At 36.4% G+C, this 15,602-nt stretch overlaps 1 protein-coding gene and 1 pseudogene across 1 annotated transcript; both read right to left on the bottom strand.

Moving 5' to 3' along the window:
* On the bottom strand, positions 212–1,144 carry Olfr1224-ps1 (olfactory receptor 1224, pseudogene 1; annotated as a pseudogene).
* Positions 14,190–15,216, bottom strand: Olfr1225 (olfactory receptor 1225). Its single transcript, NM_146891.2, has one exon. It carries the CDS (start codon positions 15,179–15,181, stop codon positions 14,246–14,248), a length of 936 nt encoding a protein of 311 aa, NP_667102.2. The 5' UTR covers positions 15,182–15,216; the 3' UTR covers positions 14,190–14,245.
* Positions 15,217–15,602: the final 386 nt, after the last annotated feature.

Genomic DNA, 15,602 nt, shown 5'->3' on the forward strand with positions numbered 1-15,602 from the left:
AAAGGGTGTCTTCAGGAAATTAGAAACATAGACTTTTAAGTTGGAGCTCCTAGTAAATTGATACCTAAAACTTAACGTAGTTGTACTGGGATCGGAAATTTACATCAAGATGGAAACACACATCAAGATCCAAACTTAGATTCTCATGCATATATAGCAAGATCTATTACAAATTGAGCCATTTCCCTGGCCCCATAAATTAAATAATTTAATGCTTATCAGAAATATTAAACAATCTCCTCCACATTTTCTTGATGGCATTCTTCATTTCCTTATTCCTGAAAGTGTAAGCCAAAGGATTTAGCATTGGTGTCAGGACATCATCAAATATAAACACATTTTTCTCAAATGAGAATTCAGAATTATTTCGTGCATATATTAATATGCAAGGGACAAAGAACAAAAGCACAACAGTAATGTGGGATCCACAGGTAGAGAGAGCTTTACGCCGACCTTCAGAACTGTGGTTTCTCAGAGAGAACAAGATGACACCATAGGAAACAAGCAAAATAGAGAAGATAATGATGCAGATAGAACCACTATTGGCAAATACCAAAATGACAAAAATGTGTGTATTGGTGCAGGCAAGCTTTAGTAATGGGAACAAGTCACATACAAAATGATCAATAACATTGGGGCCACAGAAGGGCAACTGCAAAGTGAAGATAATTTGGATGATAGAATGCAAGAAGCCTCCTGCCCAAGCTATTCCGACTAGGATGCCACAGAGCCTCTGGGTCATGATGGAAGAGTAGTGCAAGGGCTTGCAAATAGCTACATAGCGGTCATAGGCCATGGCTGACAGGACAATCACTTCCACCCCTGTGAAGAAGTGGACAGCAAAGAGTTGTATCATACAACATTCAAAGGAAATGGTCTTCCTCTCATAGAAGAAGTCTACAATCATCTTGGGTGTGATTACGGAAGAAACACATGCATCCAGGAAGGATAGAAAAGATAGAAAGAAGTACATGGGGGAGCCAGAAAGTGCAGGACTGAATACAATTGTTACCACAATTATGATGTTTCCTCCAATAGTTGCAAGGTAGACCAAGAAAAACAAAACAGATAGTATTTTCTCCACTTTTGGGTTCTGTGAAAGTCCCAGCAGTATGAACTCAGTGACAATGCTCTGGTTTTGCATGCTTCTTCCAAAAAAAATCTACAAAGTAAATGTGTATATGTAAATAATTTGAAAATGCTATGTGTACTTTCACATTTGTGCCATGACATGAACTGTCAACTTCAGAGTTTTGGATCCATAAAGACAAACAGATGGTTCTTTTTCTTTTTTAATGAGGTACAGGAAAAGTTGATGTAGCTCGACCTGGTCTTCAAATAACCATTTCACCAAAGATGATGTTAATCTCCCAATCATTGCTCCTCCACTTCCAAGTGCTAGGATTACAAATATGCCATCACAACCTGTCAGATCCATAGTTTTATCATGATATGCCACACACTGTCAACTAACAAGAACATGTGAGAATTGATGTTAGCATTGTTGTTAAGAATGGTACATACATATGCTGATGTGAAAATTGAAGCACTCAAAAAAAAGCAAATGTCGTCTTGTATATGAGTGTGTGTGTGTATGTGTACGTGTGTGTGAATGTTTATATGTTGTGTGTATGTGTATGTATGCTTGTGTATGTGTTTGTGTGTATGTGTGTGAGTGTATATGTTATATGGGTATATGTATTATGTTTGTATATTTGTGTACATATGATTGTGTGTTTGTGTGTGTGAGTGTGTGTGTGAGTGTCTAGAAAGAAAGAAAATCTTGAGAGTTAGTGAGTTGGGAAACAGTTGGAAGTAATTGTAGTAGGAGAAAATATGATCAAAGTATTATGAATTTTTTAATTAAAGTGTTTTTAAAATAATACCAATTTGATATAAATTATATATATAGTATGAATTTGAAATAAATTCAAAATATGCTTTCAAAGAAGATATAAGAAATAACTTCAAATTATAATCATGTTTATAGTTTTCATACCAATAAATTCAGTTTTAAATTTTTATTGTAGGAATTAAATGAAAATAGATTACATTAGGGTATGAGTCCATATAATAATATTTTATTAGTTTATAACACTAACACTTAGTGATTATCAATTTCCCCCCTTGTCATTAAATGCTATAGAGGTTTCTAAAGCAAAGAATCATTGAAAATATAATTACCTAAGACTTTAACTATGAAGCATTTTTATAGTATGTAGGATAAAAGAAACATGGGAAAATTAAGCATCTATTTATTGATATTGTAGCTATTTTATATAGTGTACAATAAAAATATTTTGAATGTATGTTGTTGTTATCAACATATTTTAAAAGAAACATCAGGATTAAAACCACAAAATCAATTTCTCTTTAAAGTTCTGAAAAATGAGATATCTGTTTTCAGATCATTCATTGCATTATTGAAAGTGGAGTTCATGTGCTAACATAGTATGACATCATACACAACATACTTAAACTATTATAGTCTTTCCATAAGTGCTCATGGTGCTAAATCAATCCTCTCTTGTCTTCAAATTCTCTTGGATTTGAACTGTATACTTTCCTGTAATACTTATATTTAAATTTATTCTAAAATTATCCATGGTCTTCTTATTGCTGAGTCATAAATTTGAACACTAAAGCCTTGTGCCTGGTCTTGATCAAGATATATCACTGTAGAAACTGATAATTGAACCATTTCCTTGAGCAAAGATCTTGGACTATGTCTTTCCTTGTGCCCAACTGTCTGTTTGTCTACTATTTTCTTCCCATTGATTTTTATAATAAAGATCACTACTTTACCAGTTTATCTACAGATAATAGGATGTTTTTCTAAATACAAAGTGTGTTTATATCTAAAACTATCAGAGGAAATAGACAGAAAAGTTATCTATATAGTTGCTTTAAAATATATTTAAAACAAGTGAAATATTGGTTTTCTAACAAGAACAAGTTAAAGTTGAAATAGTATTTTAATTATCACCTTTGTTAATATGTCCATATGTCAATAATATTTTATTCAAAAATTATCAAATAGGATTGTTAGTTTTGTTTCTTAAGTGTTCCATAGATCAATCATATTTTATTCAAAAATTATCTTCAAATTAAATGTTATTTTGTATGTATAGCTAATTTACATGACTTTCAGGGAAGTGAGTACTTTCCAGATTCCTAATCCCACTTCTCTCTTCTCGGTGTTGCTCTGCTGATTTCATTAAACAGTTCAACTCACTTGTATTACTATTTCTGTAATACAGGCAAATTCTGTTTCCTGCCATCTCCTCTCTAAAAGATTTTTGAAATTTAGCAATTCATATCTAAATGATTCAGCTCATTTTAAGACAGAGGCCAGGCCATGACTACCACCACTCAAGCAGTTCCGAGCACCAACCACTCAATTTCCTTAACAGTTCAGATGTAGAAACCTAATTCTGGAAGACACTTAAGTGGAGGAGAGGGACTGAAATCAAATGACTTCACTTTATGAGGTGAATCATTCTGACCATAATGACCTTTCCTGTGCCATATCTTAATCTGTAGTTGTAGAAATAGAACATTTTATATACATTTTCAGTGTCATGGACCTATACTAGTATTCTTTACTAATTCAAGTATTAAAGTAATGACTAAACTAGTTTGTAATGGATAATGCATTTAAAATATTGTTTTATTACACATTGTACAGAAAAATGGTGCCTTTTATATTACTTATTTTTCCATTGGATGTTGAAAATAACTTTAATTTCATTAAAATTGATAAATACATAAAACAGAACAGAACAAATGGCCTATGAGTAAGAAAGCAAGAGGAAAAGGAAGGAAGGAACAGAAAGAGTGAGAGGAGAAAAAGAAAGGAGGGAAGAAATAAGTTTGCATAGTAACAACACTTATTAGGCATTTGACCAGTCAGCATATTTATGTGCTATTTTCTAGTTGCGTAGGGAATCATTTCATTCACATCTATGTGGCCTAACTTTGACCACAAAAATTCTCATTAAAGATAAGGAATCTGAGCATCACAGTTAATAAAATTTTCAAGATGACTGTTACAAAATGAAATGTCATTTGTTGCATTAAACACACAGTACCTGACCACAGCATCCACATTTAAAGTGTTTTGTCCCAATTTAAAAATACCTCCAAAGGTGCATAAATGTTCCTTATGACTCTCACCTTGTGTTGACTGTGCTTAAAACCTGAAGACAAGCATCTCCTAGTTTCTACTGAGGCAAGTTCATCTAATGATGACCAAAATTCTGCTTTAGTCAACTTTTCCTTCCAAACGTAAAAGAAAAGACAAGTTCTGAGATTGAAGGTGGAAGATTCACTTTCGCTTCCTTCATGCCATATTCAATATGATTTAGTTGTAAAAGGAAAAAGAAGGAACCAAATTTACTCTCTAACTACAACTGGATTTTAATGGGTGTTCCCTGAGAGGTCATCTACCTGTGAGACTCTTAATTCCCCAAGGGTTTGGACAATATCTGACTCCAAGAGTATCTGAGACATAATTTTGTGGACTTTTTCAGTCACTTGAGGGTATGTAATAATTTCATTTCCCTCCAATGTTTTCAAAACTTTAGGCTCTCAGGATGAGAAAACTGTTGGATTATAAGTAGATTATAATGTTACTGTGCATAATTTATGTAAAAAGGCTTGCATAGTCAATAAGCATAATAAAATCAGGGTTCTGTCACAAGAAATGAATCAATCAATCCATAAAAATAATATCTACTATTCCAAGGAAACAGTAGCAAGGACTTTTTTTTTTTAAGAAACCTTTCATGCATAAAAAACTAAGAATATATAAAATAAAAAAATATTCATTTCCCCTACTAATAATTTTGTATTTTTGATAACATTCTATGTACTTGTACAAAATGTTCTATGACCACACTGACTACATAGGAAATTCTCTTGTGCTCATTCCAATTGGACTGACTCACTTCTTCCTGTGACTATACCCCCTTCAATTTAAGTCTTTTGTTTTGACCCATTAGTTTTAGAGTTTTATGAACATGTATAGAGGATTATTTCCTGGTTCATAGGTAACTTTCCTCGTGCTAAAGCTTAAAGAAAATGTCTCTGCTTAATCAGGAAAGTTGAATTATCAATAGCTCCTCAGTGAGTCCTTGGGATCATGAGTCCCTTCCATTTGCAGGAACTTGTTCCAGTCCAAGTATCAAAAAGTGCTGGGATTTTTTGCTTGTTTGCTTGCTTGCTTTTTGTCATGATTGCAATAATCGTGTCATATCCAGAAGATAGCAATCTTTATCTTCCTCAAGCTCTTATGATATTCCTTGATTCTGTTCCAAGATATTTCCTGGATCCGAGAAGGGGATACTACAGATGAGCATTACACAGTAACTTTGCACTTAGACAATAGGTCCTTGCATTAAGGAGTACACACTGCAAAGAGAAGCTACTCTGTACAGAATAGGAAGTGGGCTGTGCATATAAGCACAGATATATAGAAGGTTGCCATCATGTCCACTTATGACCAAAAAAAAAAAAAGTAGATTCACTCCTTCTCTCCTAGGGCCTTGAACTTCTTCATAAGCTTTTTGTCTTCGAAGATTTGCCATGAATTAGGGGGAAAGAAATGAAAAAAGAAAGAATAACAGTGGGATTGGGAGTGAGTGGAACATGTGCTCTGATAGAGTTGTAACAAGAGCAAACTGGAAATTCAGCATGTTCACAATGTACAACAAGAAAGAGGAGGTGGATGACTGATCTATGTAGGAGAACCCTGAAGAAGAGCAGTCTCAGGAAGCTGTAGTTGATTGTTTCTGCATTTAAATGGTTTTAACTATGGTTCAGACATTCATAAATATACATAATAGAACAAGAGGATGGCTTGCTTCCTCTGAGCACTACTCAGTGAATGCTTTCCATGGGCTTGAGGCATTAGCATCCTTAACATGGCCATAATGATGTCAATAATGCACATTCTCTGTGAACTGCATCTGCTCCCACACTCTTGATGAATTTCCAGTGCTGCCATGCATTTCCTTCTCTAAAAATCTCCTCAATCCAATTTGAAGGAGTTTGGTTACCGATAAAACATTCATGTAACTATTACACTACTGGGTAATTTTTTTCACGTCAATATTTCAATATACAGTGTTCCCAGATGATTAAGACATTTGATAATTTCTACCAATAAACTAAGTTGTACCACCTTTTTGGAACCAGAAGCTAGCTAGTGAAGGATATTTTTAAAAAGTTTTCCAGTGTGAAACCTGGAAACAACATATTTAAAAACAAGTTATGTACTTTCCTTATGTAAGAACACAGAGTAAATGTTTCCATTCCTAAAGCATAGAGAGTCCATAGAAGAGAATAATATAAAGAAAATAATAGCATAATCAAGTAGGATAAATTCCAAATCCTATAGTTTGGTGAACTCTGCCGTCTAGGACTTATAAGCATTTATTTGACAGTGATCTGGAGGTACTTGGTAGCCCCATCTCTCCAGCTCTACTGACATTTTCAGAGCAACCTTTCTCCTGATTTGTTTCTACTCCCTATGTGAAATGTATTTTTTTCCCTTATATCCCATGCTCCTGCATGTCCAGCACCCTGGCGTCTCTATTGGAGCCAAGGCTTTACCTATGTACCTTTAAGCAGTAACTTCTCAGCAATTCTGTGTAGTTATCCCAGACCTTTAATACTTTGCAAAGCCACTGTACTTTTCTGTAACAGTGAAACAATACTCTAGGACCTTGTCTGAAGTTATAAAATAATATAAATAAAAGCTTATATCTTTGTGGGTAAGAATCTATGATTTGCCAAAGAATGATATCCCAGACTAAATTAGTTTGTAAACACAGACTGTTTTATTCTTCAGAAGTTTAGCATGCTAGGGTCTCTCATTATAAGACTGAGGCAGATCTTTTATCCCTTGTCCCTCAGAGACCAGTCTTCACAGGAGAGCACACGGACTGTAGAAGCAACAAAGATCTGTGACAGGCCCCATTTCAGGCCTTCATCTTCAACCAGGAACAGATCTGAGCTCCAGACATCTGTGCACCTTCCCCACCAGAGGAGAGGTGGCCTGCAGAAAGCACTCTGACCACTGTGACACAGGAGAGAGTTGGACTCCCAGGAGTGCTAACAGAGGCTAACAGAATCACAGGAGGAACAAGCTCCAGCCCAAGACAGCTATAACTACTAATGCCAGAGATTACCAGATGGCTAAAGACAAACTTTAAAATCTTACTAACAAAAACCAAGATTGCTCACCATCATCAGAACCTAGCACTCCCAGCTCAGTGAGTCCTGGATACCTCCAACACGACCGAAAAGCAAGATTCTGATTTAAAATTGTATCTCATTATGCTGGATACAGGAGAGCATGAATAAATGAGTAGAAGGTCTTAAAGAGGAAGCACAAAAATCCCTTAAAGAATTACAGGAAAACACAACCAAACAGGTGATGGAATTGAATAAAACCACCCAAGATCTAAAAATGGAAGTAGAAACAATAAACAAAACCCAAAGGGACACAACTAAGGAAATAGAAACCCTAGGAAAGAAATCAGGAAACATAGGAGTGAGCATCAGCAACAGAATACAATAGATGGAAGAGAGAATCTCAGGGGCAGAAGATTCCATAGAGAACATGGAAACAAAATCAACTATATACAAAATGCTGGGGCCTAGCAAACACAGAAGTGGGTGCTCACTCACAGTCAGCTATAGGATGGATCACAGGGCCCCCAATGGAGGAGCTAGAGAAAGTATCCAAGGAGCTAAAGGGATCTGCAACCCTATAGGTGGAACAAAAATATGAACTAACCAGTACCCCACGGAGCTCGTGTCTCTAGCTGCATATGTGCCGAAAACCCAGGACAAACATCTTCAGGCAAGAGCGAAGACCACCTGTTACAGGGAGGATTCAGAACTGCATCACGAGGAAGGAGCGGTCAAGGAAGTGTTCCTGCAACACAGACTGTTAAGAAGGATTCAACTGCGTGGATTCAGAACTCTTCAGCTGGGGAACGGTGGTACTGGTAAGTAAAAAGAAATTAATATAAGTCTCTGAGAGGTATGCTTTCCTATGGAATAGATCTGGTAATTGTCACTGGGGTTGTGTTGCTTGCTTTCTTTCTTGCCTTGATATTATGCCCTTGCCTTAATTGTCATCGCCCTGGGCATGAGTGTATCTGCTGGGAATAATTTCACGTAGATAACGCTTTAGTCCAGGACGATCATGGGTACTGGCCAGTCTATGCCATTAGTAGGGTCGGTGCAAGCCTTGCTCAAAGAACAAGGTTTAAAAATTTCTGAAAGTATGGTGAACGGGGTTTTAAAAGAGATAGACAGACTTGCTACTTGGTTTGCCCACACTGGGTTGCTGAGGCTGCCTAGTTGGGAAAAGCTGGGAAAAGATATAGCAAGAGAAGAAGCAGATGGGAAAGTGAAAGCAGGAACAAGGCCATTATGGAAATTAATTAAGGCTTGTATCCAGGACAAGAAATGTGAGCTAGTTGTTAAGGAAGGGCAGCGACTTTTACAGGAGCAACAGGAAAGTATGTCAGAAACAGAGAGATATGAAAAAGAAAGCGTGCGCAGAAAAATAAGTATAAAAAGAGAAAAGGAAAAGAACCTAAAATATAAAGATACAAAAGATAATAAAGATACAAAAGATAATATAAAATATAAAGATACAAAAGATAATATAAAATATAAAGATATAAAAGAAAGTATAAGAAATATAAAACAGAAAATCAAGTCAATTTACCCCCCTCTCGAGGACTTTGAGTTGTTACAATTATCTAGCTCAGAGGACTCGGAATTATCAGCAAGGGAGGAGGAAGATTTGGAGGAGGCTGCTGCAGAGTATGAGGCAGAAAGATATGGTCCAATAGGGAGGAGTATCAGTGCTCCCCCACCTCCTCTGCCTTATACAGATAAGAAAGCAATTGGCAATGGCCACTCTTTTAGCACTCCTAGAGGGTTGCGTAAAATATGTCAGGCTTTTTCTGTTTTTCAGGATCATGCTCAACAGCGATATTATGAGCCAGTATCACATAAACAGGTGAAAGATTTAGCAGAGTCAGTAAGGACTTATGGAGTCAATGCCTCTTTTACTCAGTCCCAGATTGATAGACTGGCTCATAATGCCATGACTCCTTTTGATTGGATGAGTGTGTAAATGCATGTCTTACGATGGGACAGTATCTAGATTGGAAGTCTATATGGCATGATCTGTGTTTGAGTCAGGCCCATGCTAATGCTACTGCAGGGCAACCAGCATGGAGCTTTGAAATACTTACAGGTCAGGGTATATGGACAAACAATCAATTAGGATACCCAGTGCAGGTCTATGATCAGATCAATCAGGCAGCAGTGAAAGCTTGGAAAACATTGCCTAATCGAGGAGAGGTATCTGGTAACTTGACAAAAAATATTCAGAGAATTAATGAGCCATTCTCTGAATTTGTGGCTCACATGATGGAAACAGTAGGACGCATAATTGGTGATTCTGAGGCCGCAATGCCGCTAATTGAACAATTAGTTTATGAACAATGTACCAAAGAATGCAGAAATGCTATCACACCTTGGAAAGGGAAAGGACTACAAGCGTGGATGAAAGCCTGTAGAGAAATAGGAGGACCCTTTTCAAATGCAGGGCTGGCTGCAGCAGTTTTGATGGTGCAAACAAAAGGAATAACCTGCTATAATTGTGGACAAACAGGTCATATGCAAAAGCAGTGTACAAAGGGTAGAAAGAGTAGGTTTGAAAAGGAAGTACCAGGTTTTTGCACAAAATGTGCAACTTTCCTCATGCACAGACCAACCTAAGACACGGGGCCCAGTGGCGATAGGGTTATCCTATGACAGGTAAGGCTGTGACACTAGAGGAATGACCTAAAACAGGAGCCATGGCAGATGGACATAATCACACAGGCCTAGTCCAGCATCATTTTATTAAAACAAAAAGGGGGAGATGTGGGAAGCCACATATGCCATTACAAGGTGGCCTGGCTACCGCTGGTCACCACACATAAGGTTGGGTAAACAACCAATGTGTACATATGCAGTAAAGTTTTTTGCCAAGACACTGCCTGGCCCGGGCATGTTAATGAGGTTCTGTGAGGTACTGAGAGTATAACCAATCAGATGTGAGACATGCAAATGAGGTAGTAAATGCATAACCAATCTGGGTGTGAGACACGCCTCTCCTAGGCCTATATAAGCAGCACCAGTTCTGGGCTCGGGGTCTTTTCGTCTCTACAATCAAGCTCTCCCAATAAACGTGTGCAGAAGGATCCTGTTGTGGCATCTGCTTTGCTGGCAAGTCGGGCACTCACACATAGCAGCCTTATTTATAGTAGCCAGAAGCTGGAAAGAACCCAGATGTCTCTCAACAGAGGAATGGATACAGAAAATGTGGTATAATTACACAATGGAGTACTACTCAGCTATTAAAAACAATGAATTCATGAAATTCTTAGGCAAATGGATGGATGTGGAGAATATCATCTTGAGTGAAGTAACACAATCACAAAAGAACTCACATGATATGCACTCACTGATAAGTGGCTATCAGTCCAGAAACTTAGAATACCCAAGATACAAGTTGCAAAACTCATGAAACTCAAGAAGAAGGAAGACTAAAGTGTGGATACTTTGTTCCTTCTTAGAAGGGGGAACAAAATACCCATGGAAGGAGTTACAGAGACAAGGTTCAGAGCTGAGACTGAACTAAGGACCATCCAGAGACTGTCCCAACCGTGGATCCATCCCATAAACAATCACCAAACCCAGACACTATTGCATATGCCAACCTTATTTTGCTGACAGGACCCTGATATAGCTATCTCTTGTGAGGCCTTGCCAGTGCCTGGCAAATACAGAAGTGGATGCTCACAGTCATCTATTAGATGGAACACAGAGCCTCCAATGAAGGAGCTAAAGTACCGAAGGAGCTAAAGGGCTCTGCAACCCTATAGGAGGAACAAAAATATGAACTAACCAGTACCCCTCTGAGCTCATGTCTCCTGTTGCATGTTTAGCAGAGGATGGCTACCAATGTGAGGAGAGGCCCTTGGTCTTGCAAAGATTCTAGGCCCCAGGATAGGGGAATGCCAGGGCCAGGAAGCAGGAGTGGGTGGTTGGCGAGCAGGGCAGGGGAAGGCTATAGGGGATATTTTGAGAGGAAACTAGAAAAGGGAATAGAATTTGAATTGTAAATGAAGAAATTATCTAATAAAAATTTAAAAAATTATTAATGAATCTTTCCATTGCTAAACATTCAACACAGTGTAAATAACACAGTGTTTTTATTTACACATATTTAGACTAGTGTAAATAAAATCAGGGCAGTGGTGTTCAGCATTTATTTCTTGACTTAAAAATATTTCTTTCCTGTTGTGGTTTGAATTAAGGTTATTTGAGGCTATAATGAATCTGCAGCACAGATATGAAAACATCTGATGTTGATATTTATCAGAAAGGAAATTTGCCAACAGGTGTTGGAAGAAGCATATGAATGTGTGCTGCCTTGGTCAGTGTCTACAGATCAGTTAAGAAAGGAAAAATAAGGAAAAAAAAATAATGCTGTTTTGCATCACCTTGAACATAGTGCCTTTAATTATAGTTCTCTACTGACTCTTAACTCGTGATTGTTACAAAAGGATTTGTAACTGTTCAGTTGGAGCCTGCTCATCACCCCTGCACCAGCTGGGAAACCAGGTCTGCCCTCCTTCTCCCAACACCACTACACTAAACAACTCCAAGCAAAGAAATGGCATTAAAAGCTTAGTTCCACATTTCTGGCAGCTGATGCAAATAGCATTCTAACTTGACCAGTCCACACTAGTGCTCTCCTAGTTGTTTACCTCCTGACAAGACTCAGCACAATCCCAGCTCTTGGATAACATGTCATTGAACCCTCCCTGAGAACTATAAAACCTCCCTGCCTTAACTGTGTCAGACTTTCTCTGGCCTCCTTCTCTGAGACTGGTGAACTCTCCCTGGTTGCTTCCAATAAACCAGCTTTTATACTTGTTTAATTTGGTTCATTCTGCCTTATTACATTAATAAGGATACTTATTATCCGGCAAAAAAACATAATAGTAACAATAAAGATGAACTTTAATTTGCAGTGTGCTTCTTGTATTCTCTGTCCTTGAGTTCTCAGTTTCCCACACTCTATAAGAGAGGTCATTTGCCCAAACCCCCATACTTTTCTCCTGGTACATCATTACCAGAATCTACAACTGAATATTCAGGATTAAAATAATAAAGGATAAAGTTTGATTTTGTTATGTGATGAAAAAATATAGCTGTTTTGAGTTCTATACTATAGTCAAAATAATTTATTTCATGGTTTTCTTCGAACATTAGATTAGCAGCTTCATTAATCAATTAAGCCATGGATGTCAGATGTTCATTTTATAAGCTAATTATTAGGAACAAACGAACACTTTGAAAGAAAAGATCCTTTATTTTCAGGGCAAGTATCTCCTTTGAGTCTGATGACAAACGCAGTGGGCAAATCACCCTAACATGTCTAAACTTATATATTTTGTTTGATGTGAGCTTCACAATTCACTAGAAATATTGGTTTAAATCGTATCATAATTTTTATAAATTTCCATTGGGAATGTGATACCATGTCATGGGTCTGCAGGCTCTTGCACTTTGTTTGTCCTTTGCCATGTAGAATTAAGGGGAGACAAACATAGTATGAGTATTTAGCAATTTTGCCAAAAAAAATTGAGTTATCCGACCAGTGCTACTGAAAAGAAAAGCATGCTATATTAAATCATATTCCTGAAAATTCAATTTTATAACTTCACATAATGTAACATAACCATGAATATAATATGCATATACATACATATTCCAATGTTTCATGGATTTATGAGACTATATACTTGTAATTTATTTTACATGAACAGGTATTGTCATGTGACAATAGTAGCTAGTCAATTCAAAATAAATATATAATCTCAAAAAATAGATGTCTCAAGATCCTACCTTGGCCTCTTCAGCATATCCTATCACTTTGTGTCACCATAACTGGCTGACAGTGAGAGAAATAGTTTTCTTCAGAAAAAAGTACTCAAATTGGTTATGAAATACCAAATGATCAGCCATGAAAACATACATATAAGGAATTTTATATAGACTGAAACAGGTATAGGTCAGAATATACATGCATATACATATGTACAAATAATAACAATGAAAAAGGCTACAAATTTAAAAGCCAGTAAGTAGATACATAAGAAAAAGCTTGAAGGGGGAAAAGGTAGAGGAGAAATAATGTATTCATATTATAATCTGGGACATAGTATAATGGAACCAAAGTATGAATTTACAACCTCGATCCTTAGAATTGATTGTATTCAGGGACAAGTAGAAAAATATAATTCAATAAATGTCCGATAAAATATCAAAAAAATCCACAATTCTCAGCCTTACTAATATGCAGAGAAAGGCAAATTAGGAAAAAAATTAAAAATAAATTTGAAATTTCATCTCAGTCAATCAGAATTAACTAATATCAAAAAAAAAAAGAGTGACAAATGTTGTTCAGGATACCTTAGTGTGAGAAGCTCTTGTTCACTCTTAGAATGATTGTAAACTGATGTAGCTACTCTGGAATTTGGAGAATACTCAAAACAGCTAAAAGTAAATAAACTATTCAACTCAAAAAATAAAAAAATAAAATAAAATAAATGATCTCAAAAATTAAAGAAACAATAAAAGAAGTTTTCTTACCTCAAACACTGAATGACCCTCTAAAGAATGATGATATTTTGTTCTATATATTACTCAAAATAAAGTAGTAATTGCGAAGTACATATTAACTTCTTTATCATTCTATTATTTTTTAAGTATATACTTTGTTTTTATAAGGATAAATAAATGGGCATGTAGGTAGCATATACATGTTTGTACACATGAAGAGAGAATGTTGTTTGTGCTTTTGCATATACATACAAATTCATAAGACCACATTGTATATATTCATCTGTTGTGCATTAACTTACTGCTTTGGCAAGTGTTCTAAAATGAGCTTTTAGATCTCTATGTTAGACTAGACTGTTTTCTTCGAATCAGTGATTAAGTTATCATTGAGCCTACACTTGGTTAAAGGGCCCTAGGATGCCTGGTTTTGACATGGATGCTTGAAATCACAGCTGATGTCTTCTCTTTGTACAGTATGGAGTGCTCTTAGCCAACAGTCTATTTACACAGCTAGCACAATATGGGATAATTTTTAGTGTTTATCAGAAACTGCAATCAGTTTCTTCCACATTTTCCTGATGGCATTCTTCATTTCCTTATTCCTGAAAGTATAAACTACAGAATTGAGCAATGGGGTCAACACTGTGGTAAATACAACAGCATTTTTCTCAAAGGAAAATGCAGATATAGGTCGTGCATATGTTAATATGCATGGGACAAAAAACAAAACCACAACAATAATATGGGATCCACAGGTTGAGAGGGCTTTAAATTTCCCTTCAGAGCTGTGGGCTCTCAGAGAGTACAAGATGACACCATAGGAGACAAGCAAAATAGAGAAGATTATGATGCAGATAGACCCACTGTTGGCAAACACCAAAATGACAAATATATAGGTGTCAGTGCAGGCAAGCTTCAGTAATGGGAACAAGTCACACATGTAATGATCAATGACATTGGGTCCACAGAAGGGCAGCTGCAACATGAATATAATTTGTATGATAGAATGCAAAAAGCCTCCTGCCCAGGACACCATCACAAGATTGCCACAGAGCCTCCGGTTCATGATGGAAGAGTAGTGAAGAGGCTTGCAAATGGCCACATAGCGGTCATAAGCCATGGCTGACAGTACTATCACCTCCATCCCAGTGAAGAAGTGCACAGCAAACAGTTGTGTCATGCAACATTCAAAGGAGATGGTCTTCCTATCATAGAAGAAGTCTACAATCATCTTGGGGGTGACAGTGGAAGAAGTGCAAGCATCCAGTAAGGACAGGAATATCAAGAAGAAGTACATTGGGGAGCCCAGCAGTGCAGGGCTGTAGATGATGGTCACCACAATAATCATGTTGCCCCCAATAGTTGCAAGATAGATCAACAAAAATATAAAAAACAGTATTTTCTCAACTTTTGAGTTCTGTGAAAGTCCCAGGAATATGAACTCAGTGACACAGCTCTGGTTGTTCATGATTCATAATATGATGGTGAAAGTAAGATGTGTTCAACTAAATCTACAATTATTAAAAAAAACCAAATACTTAATACAATTTACAGAATTACTATGAACAAGTTGATGTGCCCTTATGCAAAATTATCTTGATTTATTTTATTACTATTAAAAACAGAATATTAGAAAGTTTATAAAGTATACAGATATATAACAAGTAGAATTAAAGTAAGAATAAACTTTTGAACCAGATAAAATAGCCACATTTTAAACATTGGGGTGAAGGAATATACTCTCTTGTGGGCAATAGAAATAATATATATTTGAACAATCATCTTTTATCATTATCTTTGTATTTTTGAAGTGAAATGTTAAAACATATTTAGAAGATATATCTAGGTATAAACAAGAGGTCACAATTTAATAATCTTGTCAGATATTG

This window comes from Mus musculus, chromosome 2 (genome assembly GCF_000001635.26).
Source record: "Mus musculus strain C57BL/6J chromosome 2, GRCm38.p6 C57BL/6J".
Classification (NCBI taxonomy): domain Eukaryota; kingdom Metazoa; phylum Chordata; class Mammalia; order Rodentia; family Muridae; genus Mus; species Mus musculus.